This window comes from Falco punctatus (genome assembly GCF_963210335.1).
Source record: "Falco punctatus genome assembly, chromosome: 9".
In the NCBI taxonomy this organism is placed as follows: Eukaryota; Metazoa; Chordata; class Aves; order Falconiformes; family Falconidae; genus Falco; species Falco punctatus.
This window is the reverse complement of record NC_137589.1, coordinates 24,359,012-24,381,278: the sequence shown is the minus strand read 5'-3', so window position 1 is coordinate 24,381,278 and position 22,267 is coordinate 24,359,012. Positions and strand designations below refer to the sequence as shown.

The 22,267-nt window shown below is 41.9% G+C and overlaps 1 protein-coding gene across 5 annotated transcripts in view; it reads right to left on the bottom strand.

Moving 5' to 3' along the window:
- The window catches only part of WDFY4 (WDFY family member 4), a 144,283-nt gene extending 122,132 nt beyond the window's left edge, over positions 1–22,151 (bottom strand). The window contains exons 1-10 of one of the 5 annotated variants that reach the window (XM_080401531.1): positions 22,008–22,127; positions 20,937–21,043; positions 16,549–16,821; positions 15,224–15,338; positions 14,526–14,629; positions 12,909–13,055; positions 12,341–12,530; positions 11,034–11,223; positions 2,144–2,316; positions 1,343–1,795 (exon numbers count right to left, since the gene is read on the bottom strand). In XM_080401531.1, the coding sequence (XP_080257657.1) occupies positions 1,343–1,795; positions 2,144–2,316; positions 11,034–11,223; positions 12,341–12,530; positions 12,909–13,055; positions 14,526–14,629; positions 15,224–15,338; positions 16,549–16,809 (1,633 nt within the window). In that variant the 5' untranslated portion in view covers positions 16,810–16,821; positions 20,937–21,043; positions 22,008–22,127. Of the gene's footprint in view, positions 1–1,342; positions 1,796–2,143; positions 2,317–11,033; positions 11,224–12,340; positions 12,531–12,908; positions 13,056–14,525; positions 14,630–15,223; positions 15,339–16,548; positions 16,822–20,936; positions 21,044–22,007 lie in introns of all 5 variants that reach the window. The other 4 variants (XM_080401534.1, XM_080401530.1, XM_080401533.1 and 1 more) reach the window with 4 other exon arrangements.
- Between the last annotated feature and the right edge of the window lie 116 nt (positions 22,152–22,267).

Genomic DNA, 22,267 nt, shown 5'->3' with positions numbered 1-22,267 from the left:
ATTGGCAATTGTAGTGTTTCCACTTCTCAACTGATGTAGAGTTAGTTACCTGTTTAGTGATCCTTAGCAGAAACACACACAATTAAAAAGAAAATTATGGATTATGAGCTGTAAAGTGATGAAATGTTAAGCAACAGAAGTACTCAAGTGTCTAAACTAAAATGAAGAGCAGAAACCCCTTGCATATTCAAAGGCAAACATTTCCAAGATTAGACAGTGTAAGGTAGGTTATTTTTAGATCTAAAAGTCTTGAAGTTTGCAGGCTAAATTTCTGGAAACCAAAAGAGGGAAGTAATGATCACTTCACACAGTGCCTTTGCTCCAGTCCCTCTTCATCTGTGTGTATAAATTTACAAATAGCTATTCAATTACTCATTCTATAAAATTTAAATCACAGAGTGAAATGGATGCAAAAACAAAGAAAGCACCTACACACCAGCTTTTAACCAGAAGGTACGTTTTCAAGAACCTTGGTATGTATCTTGACAAACCTTACCTAAGTCTCTTGTACAAAACTCTAGTTCTCCAATATAAAAAATGCAAATCTAAGTATCCTTGCAGGTAATGGATATCTGCACTCTGGAACGTTTTCTGCAATTCATGTCCCTTCTGCTGTTTGGAATAAATGTGTATAAATAATTTAATTGTGCTTGCTGCATCAGAAGTTATACCTAGTACTTTGAGTCCCTCCCTCCTTTACTAAATAACTATTGCACTGAAATTTAAAGACATTTCCTAATTCATACAGCACAGAAAATGTTACCATGCATCTTTCTTTAATAGCAGTTATAAACTTTTAAATATCTGAATCTATTCCCTAAGTCAGCTGTACTCCACAGTTACTATACCAGGACCATCACCTTCCTGTTTTCATAATAGGAAATAAACTATATCAGATGACAATGAGTGGTAGTAATTGCACGTAATATATGGTCAAAATTCAAGGAACTGCTTTCCATTATTATTCCTCAGGATTAAGTCTTATTTTCAGAGGAACTAAGCACTGAGAAAAATTCTTCCTCTGCTCTCAAGATGGCATCCTAGAGAACCCCAAATTAAGACCTGTTTAAAAATGTGGGCTGAATGGTACCCTCCAGAATAATTCATCATACACTGGTGAAGAATAGCCCAGAACTGTTTAGGCTAGCAAACAGAATAATCAACAGCTAAGATTTCAGAGATGACCCCCAACTTAGTATGTCATAAACTTAGGCCAATTGGCTTGAAGACAAAACCTAGCTACTTAGTATATAAAATGTATAAATTAACTGTAGAAAGGGTTTCATTAATTCCCATTGATCTTCCTACTTCAACAGTCATTGTGAATGACACTAAGTTGTACCTGACTTCCTGAGGATCTTGGCTTGTCTCCTCAAAACAGCCAGCAGTAGGCCTAAGAGCCCAGAGTCACGGAATATGTCACTGAATAACAGGTCCTTCTTGGTCATGCTGAGAAGGCACCGGAGAGCTGTCAAGGTGCAGAATGGCACGATGTTTTCCTTTATTAAATACTGAATCTTCTTCAAAATTTCATGGGGGACATAAGACAGGTCTAGCACTATGGACTCCACCAGTCTGAAGAACTGGACTTGGACTTGGTGTGGTTTGAAATGGATTATGTCAGTAAACTGGTTGATAGGTTGTAGTGTCCATTCCAGAAGAAAGAAGTTCACTGTATCCCAGGCCCATATGGTACTGATTGCTGCCAAGATTCTTCCACATAAGTGCTGGTCATTACTTTTCTGGAAAATGGACTGCAACACCTGAAAAGCTTGGAGGTTTTTCACTGTCATTCCTGTGGGATAAAACCAGGTAAGACCATTTTTACATCAGAGCTATTTGAGACTGCAAGCACAATAACTATAATGTTAAATCATGTCTGAAAGTGGAAATAGAAGTCACAGACATGAGGGATGTGATTGGGAGGCATGTTCTCAGCCTCGGATCAGACCCTACAGCTGACATGATCAGTTCAGTTTGAAATAGGTAAGAGTCAGACTCCTGCAGCATTAAGGTCACAGAGCAAAAGATGCCATCTCATACTTCTTCCTCCATCTTAAAACACATAATGAACAGAGCTTCAATTTTCTATGACCTGCTACATAGCCACATATAAATACAAATATATATATACACACTGTACCAGAAGACCGTGTCTGTTCAAAATCAAAGTGCGGTAACTGTGGGTGTACAATATTGCCAGAAACTTTCAGTTCAGTTTTTCCACAGGTTGTAAGGCAGGTCAGCATGTCCAAGATCTCATCCAGATAGGGGTCTGCTTCATTTTGCTCCAATCCCTCACATCTAGGAACAAAACTTGGGAGAGTCATATGTTCATGCCTTAGTAAAACATTTTGGATATATCACCAGGTACTGAGTACACAGGAGCTACCCATCTTACTCCCCACTCCTCCCCAGTCTATTTTACTGTCGTTTTGCCTTATTTCTCTGACTTCTTTAACCATTTTCCAAACAGTAACTCCACACCATGGTAGCACATTCTGAATTAGAACAAAAATTTCAAACTTAAAAAGAATTTTGAGGAGTCTTCTGAAGAAAGGGAAGATAAATGTTTGAATTTAGTCCAGATAAGTGTACTTTTTTTTATTATTCATTATATCCAAAAATGCCTGTTTTGGGGAGTAAAAATTTAAATTTTATGAGAAATCAAAACATTAAACCAGACACTTCACCTTAAAAGGCAGGCATATGGTTGACAAGGTAAGAAACTTGCTGACTGAGATAAGTAACAGAAAAATCTCAGCCCTTTGGAAGGGAAAAATATATTGCCTGAGTGTGGATAGCTGGCTAGCTGAAAAAGTTCACATAGACATAGTCCAGCTGGCTGGACAAAAATGCACATCGCACTCAGCTTATCTGAAGTAAAGCAAAAATACACTGTCCTTGGCTGGTTTTGTTACACAATAACAACAAGATTGCGGTCGGTAAAGAATGTTGCAGGAGGGAACAGATAACTACAGAAGAGAAACTAGGGGCGGGCTTGGTATTTAGGCAACTAAACAATAATGAGCTTAACTTTTGTAATATGTATGAGCTAATTATAACAAGGCATAAAAGGTGACTGTAAGGCACAATAAATGAAGTCTGCTGATCACTCATATTGAGTGACTGCGTCTTCCCTCCATCGTGACAAATGGCACCCGAACAGGGACCCTAGAGAGGGCTGAACCTGCGAGCCACGAGTCGATGGAGATCGGGTACCGGTCCTGAAAGCAGCGCAGGAGGCGAAAGGGAACAGTCCCCGCGCCCGGGAGCACCTACAGAGGGTCCCGCCGGCCACCGAAGTCTCGCAAAGGCTGCAACAACGCTGATGACGGTATGGAGAGACAAGCAATGTATGATTTGCTCAAATGCTTTTTAGAAAAGTGCAGCGTTCAGGGCATAGATTGTAAAAGGGAATTACCCGGGTTATTAGCTTATGGGGTAGCGAAGGGTCACTTTGGGAATCCAGATACGGTTTTCGAGCATGCAGAGTGGTGTAATTATGGGGACACACTGTTTGCCAAAGTAATAGCCGACAATAAAACTGCCAAAAAACTAATGAAACCGTGGCAAGCTGTCACCAATGCCCTTTTGCAACATCGAGCTGAACAGAGAGCGGCTGCTGCTGCCTCTGAACAACTGGGAGTTGCAAGCGGGACTGCAATAGCCACACAGCAGGTGGAATCGGCTCCCCCCTCCCCCCCCCCCCCCCCCCCCCCCCCCCCGATTGCCCGTTGCCTCCCTCGGTGCGTATGCTGACGGTTCAACAGGGGACTGCGGGGAGGTGGGAACAGTCACCCTTCCCGTCGCCGCCCTCTTCGAAACCCTCAGCCCCTCCATCGGGGAATGATGAGATAAACGAGGAAATAGAGCGTAAAAACCCAGTAGAGAGTAGGGAATGTACGAATCCTTTTGTGGAAAGTTTTCAGGTTGCCCAAAATAGGCAAAAGGTCTGGAAGCAGATAGCAGAAAGTGCTATGCTTGAGGGTGAATGCGATTTTGCCGCAGGAATCGTGCATGAGGCTTTCCCAGTCACGTATTCACAGCCAGATGCACAGGGGAATATCATGGTTTCTATCACTAACTTAGATTGGAAATTATTAACTCAGCTTAGGGCTACGGTGAGTGAGTCAGGTTTGAAAGGGGAACCCACCAGGCAAATGTTAGATTATATTTGGGGAACTAATATCTTACTCCCGAGTGACATACGCAGTATAATGAAGTTAATCTTGAGCCAACATCAGCAGCTTCTGTTTAATGCTCATTGGCAGGCTGCTTTTCAGGAATCGACAGCAGTGGTTAGACAGCCAGGGGACCCACTGCATGGGGTTACTCTACAGGAGCTGATGGGTTTAGGACCCTATTTTCGAACCGAAGCTCAGGCACTGATGGGACCGGATAAGGCGAAGGAGGCGATGAGGCTAGCTAGACTAGCGCTTGACCGTATAAAGGAACCTGGAGGAATCCCTTCGTATATGGGAATCAAGCAGGGAAGGGAGGAGCCATTTGGGTTATTTATCGATCGGGTAGCCAACGCCATACAGGCGGCTGGGGTGCAAGACTATCTCAAAGGCTCTATTTTAAAGCAGTGTGCCATACAGAATTGTAACCCAGCCACACGTAACATCCTAGCTACACTACCAGGGACATGGACCATAGAAGAAGCTTTAGAAAGAATGGCACAAGTGCCGGTCGGGCCCCAGGCTATGTTAGTCGAGGCAATAAAAGAACTAGGGAGTGCTTTAAAAGAGCAGGCGCAGGCTACCCAAAGTCAGGTCTTGGCAGCCCTTGCTCCTTTGCAAGCCTCTGCTGGGCGATCAAATGCCCGCGGCCCATCTTGTCTACGGTGCTTCCGTTGCGGTGTCGCCGGACACATGAGACGGGACTGCAATGCCAACTCTGTATGGTGTCGAAACTGCCGCTCAGACACTCACAACGAAGCTGCCTGTCATCGATCGGGAAACAGGCGACCCAGCGGGAAGAGCCGCCCCGCGCCGACACAAAAAGCGGCTGCTTACCCAGCAGCACAAAATACTTTCCTCTCCGACCCACAACCAGCGGAAGCCTCGGCTTGGACCTGGCAACAACAGTAGATTGTACCCTATTGGACTCAAAGCCTACAAAACTTGCTACTGGCATACAAGGACCAATTTGTATAAGCGGACAAGCTGTTGGAGCATTACTCATAGGGCGTTCATCAGCCACCATGTTGGGACTCAATGTTTTGGTGGGACTGACTGATAAGGATTTTCACGGAGAAACTCATATTATGGCTCAGACGCTGTTTCCCCCACTCTTTATACCTAAAGGGACCAAGATAGCCCAGTTGATTCCACTACCGCATCTTGCAGGCACCCTCCAACCATTGCAAGAACAACCTCGAGGACAAGGTAACTTTGGGTCTACGGGACAAATGGCTTTATTGACTATTGGCTTGGGTCAACGACCACAGGGATCGGTCACAGTGCAGTATGGAGACCAGACACTCGATTACTGCGCTGTTGGATACTGGCGCTGATGTCTCTAAAATCAGTGCACACAAATGGCCGGCGCATTGGCTAACCCATACGACCAATGCTACAGTTGCAGGAGTAGGAGGATTGACCCTCGCTCGCAAATCCCCCCTACTACGATGGACTATAGCTGACAAAGTCATAAATTGTTGTGTCTCGATTATTCCACTGCCTGAGGGGGTGCATGCTTTGATAGGCTGTGATATCTTGGCCCAAATGGGGATGGTCCTCACTTCAGACCTCCCTTTCCAGGAGCGGCCATTGCTTGGACTTTCCCGATCCCACTCCGATGGAAGACAGAGGAACCAGTGTGGATAGAGCAGTGGCCGCTAAAAAGGGAAAGCCTAGAACAGGCGCATGAACTGGTTAAAGAGCAGTATCAACAAGGTCATTTGCATCTGTCAACGAGCCCCTGGAACGCCCCCATCTTTGTTATCAAAAAAAAGTCTGGAAAATATCGATTGCTTCACGATCTGCGAGCGGTAAACAAACAGATGTATGATATGGGGGCCTTACAACCTGGCTTACCCAACCCAGCTATGATACCAGAAGGGTGGCATTTACTCATTGTAGATTTGAAAGACTGCTTTTTCACAATTGCTTTACATGAAGATGATAAGTGCAGATTTGCCTTTACCTTACCTGCGATCAACCGGGAGGGACTGGATCAACGCTTTGAATGGACAGTCCTCTCGCAAGGAATGAGAAATTCGCCCACCTTGTGTCAACTCTATGTTGATGCCACACTGCAACCTTTGCGACAATGCTGGGCTAAGACTTTAATCTACCATTATATGGATGACATCTTGTTAGCACAGCCGACACCCTTCTCTTTACAACAAAAACAGGTCTTAACAGAACAACTCAAGCACAGAGGCTTGGTAGTAGCACCCGAAAAGGTGCAAGAATCAAGCCCCTGGAAGTATCTGGGGTGGTGCATTACTGATACAACAATTCAGCCTCAAAAGTTGTCACTCCATCTGGATATCCAAACCCTTCACAACGCCCAACGACTGCTCGGTGATCTGCAATGGCTCCGACCTGTAGTGGGTATCCCCAATAAACTATTAAATCAACTACACCCCCTGTTGAGAGGGACAGATACCTCAACCCCAGTACAGCTTACTGAACAGCAAGAACAAACGTTACAACAAATAGCATCAATGGTGACTACGCGCTCCACGCATCAGCGTGTTGTAGGGTTACCCATCGATTTGACAATCTTATGTGGCACTCGGTACCTCATGGGTGCTCTAACACAGCGAAAAATAAAAACGGGGGAGAAAGGGGAGTACACCACCATCGTATTGGAATGGATAGCTCCCCCACTGCAACCACGACACACAATACAAGAAAAACTTTCTACGCTGATGAAGCTGATCTAAGAAAGGTCGCTGTCGTATCTTACAGGTGGATGGCACTCCTCCTGGCACGATATGGGTGCCGATGAGACAGATCGACTGGAGTGGTACTTGCAGAACTCCGAGGAACTACAGGCTGCATTACTCCACGATGGAGCAGCGATAATAGTTAAACCACTCCCATCGCCCATCCTGTCGTGGATGGAGAACATGGGCTGGATTGTTAAGCCGAAGCGATCCAGCCAACCTATCCCGCATGCTCTCACGGCCTTTACTGTTGTGGGTCGACGCTCTAGGACCACTGCCATAACGTGGAAAGATGAGCAAGGGTGGCAACACCAAATTCTACAAGCGCAGCCAAAGGATTCCCTACAGACGCTAGAACTCTTTGCAGTGGTCTGGACATGTATTAGATGGAGAGATGTCCCACTGAACGTAGTCACAGATTCTCTCTATGTTGCTGGCGTAGTCAGCCGGATTGAAGATGCAAGCGTGCGTGATTTAAAGAATCAACGCTTGACAGAACTACTCGTGAGCTTGCAGCTTGCAATCACACAGAGATCGGAATCATATGCGGTGATCCATATCCCAAGCCATCAGTGGGAAGAAGGCCTCGGAGAGGGCAATGCTCGAGCTGATCATCTCATCGCAGTCGCTACTGAACCCCCATTAGCACCACATTGTCGAGCCCGAGAAGCCCATTCGATCTTCCATCAAAACGCGAAGGGGCTGGCACGAACCTACAAACTCTCTATGGAGGAGGCTTGGGCCATTGTGAAGGCTTGCCCTATATGTAGTCACCATAACTCAGGCTTAGGGCTCGGTTGCAGGGTCATCCCGCAAGGACTAAGGTCTAATGATGTTTGGCAGATAGATGTTACTCATGTTCCTGCATTCGGTCGATTGAAATATGTGCATGTTACTATAGACACCTATAGCCATATGTTATGGGCCACACCACAGCCCGGGGAAAAGGTCTGGGACGTGCGCTGGCATTTAACTAGTTGCTTTGCTGTTTTAGGGGTGCCTATTATTATTAAAACTGATAACGGACCTGCATATGGTAGCGGATCACTTAAACGCTTTAAGCAAATGTGGAATATTAAACATGTTACTGCAATCCCTCATTCTCCAACTGGACAAGCAATCGTAGAGCAGGCTAACGGGACGCTAGAACGTTATATAGAAAAGTTCAAAGAGATTCAGGATGTAAGAGAAAGGGTAGAAAAGGCTCTTTTTGTGCTTAATCATTTGTGTGTATTTGGGGACAGTAATGAGCCGCCTATAATAAGGCGCCATGCTGGCTCAGAACCTCCCAGGCCACCACACATGAAAGTACTGTGTAAGGATGCAAAAACAGGACAATGGGTAGGTCCTGTGGAGGTGATTTATGTGGGGCGTGGTTATGTCTGTATTTCTACCGATTCAGGTACTATTTGGGTTCCCAGCCGTTGGATAAAACCTGCTGTAGAGCATGCTGGAGGAGCTCGACGCGAGAACGCTGCTTCGACTGCACCGTGCGATAGACCCTGTTCTGGAACCTATTCGACATCTGTTCCGATCCCACATACAGGGGATCACGCATGAAAAACTCGAACTTTTGACAACAAAGATACAATCTCATAACCCAAGGCCAGTTGGTCACTCCAGCTGCCTTAAATGTGGTAACTGTAACTGTGGGGCATGGGTATTGTTATGGTGTACAGGGTGTTACCGTGAACTTTGGATTTATCAAACGTAACTGTGAGGGTTGTAATGTGGGAATTGTCAATTTGTTTAGCAAAAGCAAACGCTTATTAGAGCTTCACGCGATTAGGAAGAAAGTGACCAAAATCCTTATTGAGCAGCAATCCCGAATCATCAATAAGAGGCGTAATTGCTGGCCCACGGGCATGGATGTGAAGACTTTGACGGGATGTGTTGCATGGATCTAGAGGATCATTCAAAATCTATACGTAAGGAGATACAAGACCTTATCAGCCACACCCAGCGTGTACAGAAAGATATCGGGGGTTTTTTTGGCTTAGACGCTTTGGGAAATTGGTTGGGACTAGGAGGCTCGCTTAAAGGCATTTTGCAAATGGGATTATTATTTTTGATCATTATTGTAATAGTTTTAGTAGTGCTTAGCTGTGTATTTTCCTGTGTTAAAACACTGTTACTGAAAATGGTCAACCAAGCCTATGTCACCCAAAATAAAAAATGGGGGAATTGTGGATAGCTGGCTAGCTGAAAAAGTTCACATAGACATAGTCCAGCTGGCTGGACAAAAATGCACATCGCACTCAGCTTATCTGAAGTAAAGCAAAAATACACTGTCCTTGGCTGGTTTTGTTACACAATAACAACAAGATTGCGGTCGGTAAAGAATGTTGCAGGAGGGAACAGATAACTACAGAAGAGAAACTAGGGGTGGGCTTGGTATTTAGGCAACTAAACAATAATGAGCTTAACTTTTGTAATATGTATGAGCTAATTATAACAAGGCATAAAAGGTGACTGTAAGACACAATAAACAAAGTCTGCTGATCACTCATATTGAGTGACTGTGTCTTCCCTCCGTTGCGACAGCCTGAGCTTTGTGAATCAGACATAAAGATGGCATCTCTCTCCTCCATAAGGAGATAGTTTGACCTGTAATCCCAGATTTGCCATAGTTTAGACTGAAGTGGGAGTCTGTCAAAAGGCAGAGCTACTTATCATGTCATCCTAGTCTATACTGCTTAGAGGGATCGATTCTTAAGGAAAACTGCAGCATCTGGGCATGGGTTGATGGCAGAAGAAAACAAAATTAATGTGCTCTGCTTTAATCTAAACAATTTAAAAAAAAGGGTGGAGGGTGGGGGAGCAGAGCAAATGCTAGTATCCAATTTGGTGGGAAAGACTGCAATCAAGCTTCTTTTTACCTGAAAAAGAAACTCCGAACATCAGAGAAAAGGAAACCTGGTCACACAGCACATTCAAGAAAGAAGCTCTCTGTCAACCCATTTCTGCCAGTATATGTTAAAAAGAAAGACAAATCTGAAGCCTTGAGCACCTGCATGCTATTTCTCTCTCCAGCCTGGTTACATCAGTTAAGAAGGATGGGAGCAGCCATAGCCCTTACTGATAAAGACTGGGCATTTCTGCCCTTATATAGTTAGAATTTCATCAGAAATATATATCTCAACACAGCTTATGACAGAAAGCTCGACAATCTACAGTAACTACAGAAAACACCGCTAGAAAGAGACATAACTTTTTCCAACTGTAGGTCAATAATTTTGTGCTATCCCATAATCATAAAAATCATACTCACTTATGGATATATTTTGGTTCACGATTCAAATTACAATCCTCTATATCTAAATTACAGAATACCCACCCTCAGTCTAAGGTACTGACCAGGGATCAAAGTTCTCCACCAAAATGTTGGAGAAGTACAAGAAAAGGCAAAGCCAGAATGGAAACAAGAATAGATTGAGAAGATCTGGAAATGCTTTCTTCATATGATATTAAAGAAAATTATTAAGAAAAGATATTAAAGAAAACCAAAACAAAATTCCTAAAGTCCTTCTGGGGAAGTGTAATATACTGTTTTGGCATAGCAAAACTCAGAGTCTGTTAGACAATGCAAGGAGACAAGGAGGGTAAAGGATTCTACTTTGTACTTTTGATTAGGATAACTAGTGGGGATTTGTCTTGATATGTTTATATTCACCTCAGTTCTGAGGAACATAACCATTTCAGATATAAGTTTGAGTGGGGTTTTTTGTTTGGTTGGGTTTTTTGCACAGCAAGGAGATCAGATTTCCCTCTCTAGTGCTGACTGCACTCCTGGATCAAGAGTTCACCTTAACCAGACAAATGTATCTGACCTATAACCCCTCTTACATTAATTGACAAAGAACCTTCATCTTGTGATTGGTAAGTCCCTATCCCAACTGTAGACTAACTTCTCCTACCATTAATTTCCATTATGGTTTCACTAAAACAAGTTATGTACTACTTCCCTTCCTAAAACAGTAATGAAAAAAATCAATATTAAGGTCTTTATTGTTGGCTTTGCATCCACACAGGATTACCTACATGACTCATATTTTAAAATAAACAACATGCATTCTGAAAATGAAGTTTTACCACCCTCTAGAAGCCCACTTAAAACCTCTTTACTTACCCAAGTAAAATTTTTAGCAGGAGTTGGTATCCATCATTATTCTCGAACTCTGTTAACAAAGCTGATGATATGGGATAGGAATCTTTCACAAAGCACAAGATAATACTAGCAGCTTCACACACATCACAGGCAGGTAGGTTGTCAGCCAGTTTAAAGAGATTCTGAATAGCTATTTTAATGCAGTCCACAGCTATGTGGAGAAAAAAAAAAAAGCAGGTATTTAAGAACTGACAAACAAGTTCAAAGTTACTAATAAAAAAAGAAACCAGCACATTTGAAAATGTATTTCCCAGTAAAACAGGACTCAATTCAAAATTTTTCTAGGTAAAAAAAAACAACATCAAGAGGATATACGAACGTCACACCTGTTTTAGAGGCCACATGAAGAACATTTCTGATTTTAAAGTATGGATGCATGCATTTCTTTGCTTAACTCTCAGCTGATTCAGTCTCAGGAGTACAAACTTCAACTCACCCACTCACCAAAATTTGTATACAGTAAATCCATCTGTCTGAATACAAGGTAAGCAGAGGCTGACATATTTTATTGTTTTGTACTAAGTCAATCGCACATTCTATGTGAAGTTAACAGATGAATTCTTCCTCAATGAGGCTTGCTCTGAGCAATGAAGCTTAGTTTTCTTGTCTGATCTGATGGCCAGTCCTTCCAGGACAGCTTCAAAATGTCTAAGCAGATCAGTAATCTTAGAACTATTATTCTTCAGTCTTTCAATCTCACTCAGGAAGCCAAATTTTTTATTTTTTAAAATAAAAATACCTATATGCAGTTACTCCATGACAAGGAACACTGACAGTATAGTGTGGATTATATTTTTTTTTTTTTCCTCCTAAGAAATATAGCCTCCTGGCCTTTGCACTTCTTAGTAACAAGAAGATTGCTTCCTTTAATAAAGCCTAGGAAGAAACGAGGATGTACCTCTGCCAATCATGATGTTGCCCCAAAAGGTACCACTACTCTGGCCCTCACGTTATATTTAGAGTGCACATGAATCTTAGGCTCATACATTGAATCACACAAAAATCTTGTCCTTTCCTACATTAGTGTGGTAGGTGGGATTGGCTCTTGCCTGTAATTTTATTATTTTTGTGTGGAAAAAATTCTTCATTTTCCAGTTGGCTATCAGTACTACATAAAGCTCCTGTCTAGAAAGCCAAGAGCCCATGTATTGCAGTTGACTGACTAACAGATGATGTAAAGATAAAAATCTATCCCAGGTAGACTGTTTTTGAGAATTCATTGTCAGCGGAGCTATACGGAAAGGAGAAACCAAATCACTAAACCAAACCTTGAAGGTACACAATGCTGCTTTTCGTCTGAGCCTTTGAAATTGTTCTCAGCACACGGCCTGTAGGTGCTTTCCATGAGTGGCTACACTGGTCCCAGAGTGAAGCAGTTGCTATTATTAATGACTGAAGCTTATCAGCTGTCAGAAGTTCCTCTACACCTTGTTCCTCTCTGTACATCTTAAGCATTATCTGAAAAGCAAACAAACATCAACTACTATAAACACCTCTGCAGATATCTGGGAGATTAAGATAAATTCATTAGGGGTGGGATTATAGTTTGATACTAATGCCAGAAGAAAGGATGCAGTGAAATTAACAAGTTAAACTACCACTAGGATATTCTTAATGGACTTTTTGCCACTTAAAGTCATGTTGTTTTGTTTAACAAAAAATATGTTTAAAAATAAATCTCAGATTGTTCTATATTGCTCCTGATACTTGTTCAATGGTTTTCAGTCCCAATTTTTTTTTTTTTTTTTTTTTTTTCAGTTTGAATCAATCATAGCTAAAAGCCTAAAGGAACATCTGAGTACTCAGAACAAATGAAATCCCAGAGGTGCATCTCACCTGAACAACCATGTCCTGAGTTTGGGTGCCATCCTCGCTTATGTCTCCATCATCACTGATTTTCTTCAGAGGGAAAGTAAAGAAAAGGTACAGGCACTGCATCAAAGCAGCTGGAAGGCCAGATGCAATTATGTTCCGCATAGTTCTCTAGGTAAGGAAAATAAAAATCAGCTCCTTCAGAAGATGACCACAGTTTCCTTGTGTTTCTACACACTGAGTGTAGTCATGGCAGATGAAAGAGCTACTTGAGCATTTTACTCTTACAAGTTCTCCAGGGCACACAAGCATGGCAATCATATAGAATGGCTGTACAAATCCACTTGGCAGAAGTAAACACACTGACCGTGTGTTGCCATAGCTATTACCAGGACTTCCCACTCTAGCTGAACTACAGTTTTGATGGAGATACTGACTATGTCCTGTACAAGGAAACCTACAGCTGATAAAGCATACGGCCTGCAAATTAACTAGCAGCTAACATAGCAGTAAGTCCAGGGGCAGACAGTGCCCCCTTTATCATTAGTTCACGGGATACTGTGCAGCTACAAAAGTCTAGTATGTTAAAATCATTAATTCTTTATTCGCTCCTTGACCCAGCCAGCAGCAATTTAGCTATAATACCTTTCCTTTTGTAACATACTGCACAACTGCACACACCTTTCTAATTATAGGTTTTATGAATGCAAGAAACTCCACAACGTTTCTCAACACTTAGGTTCTTCCCATCTTCACTACGGCTATGCACAACTCAGAGAGAAGTCCCAGTGTGCCTGCTTGGCACACAATAATCGAAACAAAAATCAGCAGAAAATTTAACAGAAAGGTGAGGTTTGTGATATGAAGTTTGAGTGTGCGCCACAAAAAATAGCAACGTCTTAAATCTGTGAAAAAAAAAAATAAATCAAACCTCATCAGGAACTTCATGCTGTTACTAACTATATATAACTTAATAGAGATCCTTATGACACAGAACATGTCCACTAGAAGCTGACAGTAATATTTTATTTTCATGTATCTGGATAAAGATAAGAAACTGCTCAGCCCAAAGTCAGGGATAGATGTACCCACAATGTCCATCAGCAAGCTGTACTGCTGATGCCAGTCCGCATTCAAGATGGCTGTACAAGTACAGTTTGTGAAATGTTTTGAAATGCTTCAAAGTGAGAGGCTATCAGGATGGAAAATCCAACCATGACATTACCATATAGATCCTTATTACTCCTCTTTTTGATATGGAAGCTGGAGTGACAAAGAAAGGTTGAAGAGCAGTGATACACAAGGAGGGGAGGGAAGGAAGAATAATCAGAGGAACACTACAAAAAATAGCTGCCTGATGATCAAAATAAAAAGGGTATGTGAAAGCACAGAGCACACACTTCCCTCTTCATAGAAAAGCCTGAACTATAAACCTGGTTGTGTGTCCTCTACCTGACTGTATACCTTGGGCATGCTGAAGCACAAAGCATTGCGGATAACACACACATGAGACTTAGGTATTCCACTGTTGAGGTGGCTACCCAGCTTCTCTGAAATAAAAAGGAAAAAAACCAAACCAACCAACCAAACAAACAAAAAAACCCACTGCCCACAAGACTCCTTTGTAGTCATTTCTCTTACCAAGTCAGTCTGTGAGAGCAGATACACTGATTTCAGGAGCAAATGGCCATCTTCTGCTTCCCCTTTCTGTTGCAGCAATTGCTCCAAAGCCAGACGAGCTTGCTCTGTTACCATAAAAATATTAACCTTTAATTTATTTATGAAAGATTAAAATACTGCATTGCTCCTTTCATAAAAGATCTGACAAATTTAACAAAATTACAGTAGCATGAGTCCACTGAAGTGAATAGAAGGACATAAAAGGATTTTGCTGCAGCACCAGGTTAAGATCAATTCATGTAAACTACATGTTTCAAACTGACAAGCTTCACTAGGAATACCAGCTCAGTTCATGAAGTCTGCCAGCTGACCAGCGTGAAGAATGTACAACAGCCACCAGGAAAGCCATATGTGGCTAGCAAGTATTTTTATCATTAAAGAAAGCTCCTCAGAACAGTGTGTAGCCTACTCTTTTAGTGCATAGCTGCAGTATTATACATTTCCAGCTACAAAAGTTCCAAATCCAAGGTCAGCAGGACATACAAGCCCAGTTCTTCAGTGCAGTCATCTAAAACCCATGCCAGCTCACCACCTACTAAAAATCCAACTTGCTGCACTTACTGTTTTCCTGTTCCCCTCCTTACTTCCCTCACGGTAAGCACAGAGGTTATCTGAATGACAGCACATTCCCAGAATAAAAGGATCCAGTGGATCATTACCTGCAGGTTTGCCATTGAGGTTCCTCTTAATTTCTTTTGTCAGAAGCTTGGAAACCTCACTGGCTAACAGCTGAATGTTGGGGAATATGATTACTCCACCAGACTGCTCCCAGGCCTGAAATCCAAGTGTAACTGTTAAGTCTTTCTGATACAGCATGTCTTTGGTAGATTTAGAAGTACTAATAAATATAAACAAACAAATATAAAGCTAGCATACCCCTGCAAAATTCTCTCCCCAGCCAGTGTAATCCATTAAGCAGCATTTGCTAGACAGGCAGGAGCCTGACACTAGTTACAGAAGTCAACTCAGAGCTACTTTTTGAATCATGTAATACACCTACTAGAGAACATTTACATTTTCTAAGTTGAATACAATCAAAACAATGTAAATGTTTGTCATAGCCCCTGTGTCACTAATTGTTTGTAACTATTTCCCTCTCAAATGGTTTTTAGCCTTGACTTTGTGGAAAAAATGTTCAGAAATAAAAAAAAATAATCCAGTAGACTAATACTATCGCACCCAACTGGCCTCCTACAATCAGGTACTATTACTTTTATATAGTCACTATACTCAAGGCTTCCCCCAACCAGTCCTTTGTTTGTTAGTACATTACAGAGTTATTACACATTAGAGTTGTAACATTAGTTACTCATCACAGAGCTCTTCCAGTTTCACCTTTTAATATGGCCATCTCAGAAATTGTTGGCTGATGGAAACTGTAAGGCATGGGGCAGGGCAGCCTGCTAACTAAAACGTTGTAGTTCTCAGCTGTGTCCCCCAACCACAGTATGACCTTCCCCTCCTCATGCCACAGTTTCCCTGTCTGTGATGCAATCCCTCTCAGGCACAAAACTTAGATATCAGCACTGTCATTAACCCAAAAATTTCCATCTTAAGACTGTACCCCTGCCTTTCCCCTCGCTGGCTGCATGCCACAGCCCCACAGCCACATTTTCCCAGACTGAAACTGTGCTCAGCCCCCCAGTAAGCAATAAAACAGATGAGGCAGACATGAAGTGACCCCTTCACAGGATACTGACTAGGAAACAGGCCTGTCTCATCAACATACCCTTTGTCTCCAATAGTAGGATTTAGCCACTCCCCCCATGTACTTTTGTCATGCTAACACAGCAGATTAGTTAGATAAGAGGACAGGAAACTTTGCCCAGGCTTCCAATGGAATAAAAGTAATTATCACCTGGACAAAGTGATCACCCTCCAGTTAACTCCACCAGCAGTTAGGGTCACCACAGAATGGATAGAGCAACATAAACTCAAATTTACATCCTTTGCATCTGCACCAAAGGCAACAAGGAGAACAAACCTTTAAGAAGAGGGGAAGAAATTCTAGCAGCCTTCTCTGTTTCTCCTCTGGGATGAGAAATGGAGCCACCTGCTCATACTCTACAAACTGTCTGCCCAGATTCTCCCACTGGAGGTTATGGCTCTGGGGTGGCTTGTCCTTGTTGTGTGCAGGCTGACCCAGCTCTTCTGCTTTGTCTCCATCATCAGGGCTTCGCTCTTGCTGTCTTGCTTTGCCAGATGAATCCTCCAGCTGCCATGCAAGTTCAGCTGCTTTGTCCATGCTGAAGTGAGACTCAAAGTTAAAGATACTGTGTTATTTACAGTTAGCATAATCTCTTATCAGTCCCATGAAACTAGGCCCTGAAAGTTTTAACTGTTGGAGTTGGGGAGTTTAGAAGTATGGAAATTCTGGCAGCCACTGACTCTTTTCCACCAATGGAAATCAGGCCTCTTCAGTTTCCATCAAAATCAGCAATATGCTTATTGGTGTCTAGGACATAGTCTGACTACTCAAAATATGACACAAATTATCATAGTGTGGGCAGGCAGCTGGGGATTTATCACAAAGATGAATGTAGATCATCACTTTTCTCACCAAATACAGTCCTTTAAGAGCCATTACACACCCTCAAAGAAAAACACCAACGTACACCCATTTCTAGGAAATAGGTTCCTTGTCTACAGTGTTTCTTTGCCATTCTAGTTTGTCAATAAATACTCCAAAAAGCAAATTACCTCAAAAACTGAGTCATATCTGCACTACCAAAACATACATTCCTTAAATTTTTAAAAAGACTTATGAGCCTGGTTTAGAAATTATAAGCCAACACTAATACTGTATTTGGGATTCTATTTCTTCACCATCCATCAGTTATGCAGCTTGATTACAGCTTGCATGCTGTCCACTCCAAGCCAGATGAACCAGTTTCACTTCCACACTCATGCAGTAGCTCCATACTGCAGAGATGAACAGGGTGAAATTATCTTGTCACTGTGCACCACACCACCTGCAGGAAACCAATGGTCCTAGCAGACACCTATGCTTGGATGTGTATCATAGAATTGTTTAGGTTGGAAATTACCTTTAAGATTAAGTCCAACCATTAATCTAGCACTGCCAAGTCCATCACTAAACTATGTCTAAGCACTGCATCTACACATTTTTAAACACCTCCAGGGATGGTGAATCCACCATCTCCCTGGGCAGCCGGTTCCAATGCTTGACAACCCTTTCAGTGAAGAAATTTTTCCTAATATCCAATCTAAATCTCCCCTGGCACAACTTGAGGCCATTTCCCCTTGCCCTGCCACTTGTTATCTGGCAGAAGAAACCTACACTCCACCTCCCTACAGCCTCCTTTCAGGCAGTCATAGGGAGTGATAAGGTCCCCTGAGCATCTTTTACTCCAGACTAAACAGCCCCAGTTCCCTCAGCTGCTCCTCATCAGACCTGTGCCCCAGACCTTTCACCAGCTTCGTTGCCCTTCCCTGGACACGCTCCAGCACCTCATGTCTTCTTGAAGTGAGGGGCCCAAAACTGAACACAGTATTTGACGTGCAGCCTCACCAGTGCCCAGTACAGGGGAACAATCACTTCACTAGCACTGCTGCCCACACTGTTTTGGGTGCAAACCAGGATGCTATTGGCGTTCTTGGCCACCTGGGCACACTGCTGGCTCAGATGTTCAGCCAGCCATCAACCAGCATGCCCAGGTCCTTTTCTGCCAGGCAGCTTTCCGGCCACTCTTTCACCCCACAGCAGAGGGTAACTGATTTTACCACAGCCCATACTCTGTCCTTTTACCAGGAAGTGGAGGGCTACAAAATTTTGATCAGTCTCCAAGGATGTCAGTCTGGAATTTCTGACCTCAACAACAATTCATGTTTCACTGCTGCTGTTTTCCTTAATTATCAGCACTAAGACAACACAGTCCTGTGACAAGAAAAAGTATGATGACTGTGCGCACAGAATAAACAGGAAGACTCTGTTCCTCATGACTACGTGGGAGTTCAGTTTGTCATATGTTATACTTAACCCTCGTAGGGAATTTCAATTCACTTGACTCATTGTGAAGCTGTACAGTGTGTTGAGAAAGCCTGGGTACTCTTCTAGCATAGAATGAGCATAGTTTAAGAGTTACTTTTTCAATGCGCCTGCTCTCACATCCCAGGTGGCATCATTCTCTTCCTAATGGAAACCTCTCACCTTGAAAGCTACTCTGCTAAAACTAAATCAATGCTAAGTAACAAGTTAACTCACTCCCAGGGCCTACATTCACCTTGGTCATTTCTATAGAAAAGCTGAGGCACAAAGAGGTGAAATGAAGTCCTTATGCTGGCTCAGAAGGTCAGTGACTGACCAGTCAATGGCACTGCTTGAACTGCACTGCACTGAATGGCACTGCAAATGCGTTTATCAGTTTTATCTTTTTCTATTTATAATTTATTTTGCAGACTTTTCTTACTGGTGGCACAGTTAAGGCAAATAGGGCTGGTCACTTAAAAAATTCTCACTTCATGATTGTATGGAATGAAAGAATTATTTCCCTCTCCACAGAAACTATTAAAACCAGATATGCACACACAACTTCATTAATGAAGACCTAATTGTAACAGACTATGTAATACATTTGAGTGTACATGGAAGTCTTTAATCTCCAGAAGTACATGAAAGCAAAATGGAGGTTATCATTTGCCTCCTTATTTACTCCAACTGTCTAGACTACAAAAGGCATATTACACTAAATATCAGTCCTCTAGTGGAAATGGAGATAACAGACCGTTACTATCTGCTTAAAATATTCCTTCTCCTAATAGCCTATTCTTGCATCTACAATTTCATTTGGGCTTCTAAATACTTCACATTTTTTATTCCTCTTGGAGGATAATTATTCTTCTAGACTAATCGCAGTATCACAGCATCCAGCATTCAAGTATCTTTGGTATTAAGGATAGCTTAGATATTTTTAAAATGCCTTATATGTTGGCTCTCTTCTACATCCCACCATTTGTCCTGATCCTCAGTGTAAATTAATGGCTTATTTCAGCTTTGACAAGTTATAAATATTACAATGACACAAAAAGTAAAGTCTAAGTAATAAGTATTTTAAAAGATGTGAAAGTGAAAATATATCAAATAAACCTGATATTATCATTCAGAGAGTGGTGTTAGGCAACAGAGGAAGTGGAACTTATTAATGTGTTTTCCCTTTTGTTCTAAATGAAGCTTGTGTGAAATCACACTTGTGTGGCTACACCTTTTCAGACTGATAAGACAAAAGGGAAGAAAGGTCTGACCAAAGCTGGCAGGACAGGCAGAATGCTAGTACTAAAAGCTTACTGACTGAACAAGCATGATTTTTTAAATGACATTTTAATTGCGTTTATCTGGGATCAACTCCCCTAGCAGTCCAAAGAAGGATCCCATACAACTATAAAATCCCAATTTGCACCAAGATCAAGAAATTTACTTACACATTTAAAATAATTTCTTGTCAGAGAAGGGTCTCATGGCAAGATGGCTGACAAAAACACAATCAAGTCTCATACAAAATTTCAGAGCTTAGTCCACTTTTTATGGTAAGTATCTGCAAAAAATGTCAGATATTTGACTGTACATGGAAATATTTAACCTCCAAAAAGTACTTGAAAGCAAAATGAGGACTACAATCTGCCTCCTTATTTACTCCAACTGTTCAGACAACAAGAGGTATATTAGACTGAACATCAGACCCCTAGTACTAGGACTACCTGATTTAAATATTCCTTCTCCTAATAACCTTTTCTTGACTATTAAAACCAGGATTCTGGTGACTATCAGAAACACAAGGCTCACAGCATTCCAAAAATCCACTGTGATACCTTTTTACACCCCCTTCCCTTCCTTGGCAATACAGATAGCATTTAAAATGTTTGACTGGCATGTTAAAACCAGGGATTCCACTATCTCACCAGGAAAGCTGTCTTATGCCATAACAGACCCAAGCAGTAGAAGGCATCAGTTGTTTCTTTTATGAACCATTTTATCTCACAGATTCTAGTTTTCACCCAATTCAATTACATTCCTTCTTGTGGCTCATGCCACTCTGTGCTCACACAAAATGACAGTACCTCAGAACAAACACTGTGCCAGTCACTGTCCATCTGCAACTCTTATCTCTGTCCCTCCTAATCTCCTCAGTTCTTCCTCCCTGAGCTCCCTCTGCTTTTCTTAAATTATCTACACTTATTGGTTCTATGTCTAGCGATCATACTTGACCATATTGCATGAGGCAAACCTAAAACCACCACCAAAACAATCTACATTTTGATGTCACTCTATTTACCTTCTCCAAGTTATTAAAAAAATAAAAAAGTTAATAAAAATTCTCCAAGAATTAAAACAAGTTGCAAAATTCAATATCCTACCTATCCTTCCCAGGTCCATTTAACCATAAATTGTGTGTGGAAGGTATTCTCTCATCCCAAGTTCTGGCACAGCGCTTTATACAATAGGAGCCTAATCTAGCTGGTGCCTTGAAATCAAAATAGATAACAAAATAAGAATAGCAGAGGGGTATTAAAACATTTGTCAGCTTACAGAAGATTGAATACTGTTCAGAGAACAAGTCCTATTTCAGTAGGATATGGCCCCTACTTTTTCAGCAATATAAATATCATTTCAGCTTGTTTCAAGAAGGCGTGACACGATTACTACCAAAAGACTTGCAATCAGTTACACTAGGACTTCATTTGTCCAAGCATATTTTTACCTTTTGAGTACATCTAAGTTGCACAAGGCATTTCTGCAGTACAGTCTCACAAATCATTAATTCAGTTTAAAATACTTAACTGCATTTCTCTTCATTTTTGTTTGAAGACCATCTGCATGCAATCCAAAAAACAGCTCTAAAAACGACTTCAGCTCTCCCACACAGGCACCTACTCTTTGTTTCTTCTGTTTCAAAAAGTAGCTTCTAAATATCTAATTAGCAACAGTTTCTTCTCTGGCTTGCATATACCCCTACCACAGTGAAGAGAGAAGCAGGGATATTTGATATACTTGCTTTTGAGATGTGGTACTCCTGGAAATCAAATGCTCTGGATCTCAAGAGCAAACAGAATGCTTCTGATTAGTCATGGACGATATAGTTGTAACAAACTCAGAGGAACAAGACCAGGCCAATTCTGATCATTTCAGAACAAGAGCTCGTTAAATAAGGATATGAAGCTGAACCAAATCTAACAAGTCTCCACCAGCAGCTCCAACAGATATACCCCTTAAACCTGTGACCCTATTATCATCCCTTGATTAAAGGATACAAGCAAAACACTGATCCATTTTGCTCCTTGTACTTCATTTTAGGGTGTACTTTGACTGAAACCTTTGCTGTTTGAAAATAACCCTACCACAATAAACCCGTTACAGGTAAACCTGCAGATACCTTCAACAACTAACAGTTTGTACCTTTTGCTTTCACAGCAAATATCTTGACATACCTGGGATCCTAGGTTCAGCAGCTCCTGTTGCAGTCAATAACCACATCCAGAGACAAGAGTGTTACTGCTTCTATCCTACTAGGCATCTTGGTGTATGCAGCAGCTCCCCCACTGCTCTTTCCACTGTGAATCACCTGATTGGCTGCTGCACTTATTTCCTGAGGAAAGCAGAAGTGAAGAGCAAATGACCCACATGCTCAGGACCAGCCAGCTCCCAAAGCAACAACTGAGTTTATGCACAAACCTGACAGGCATTGCAT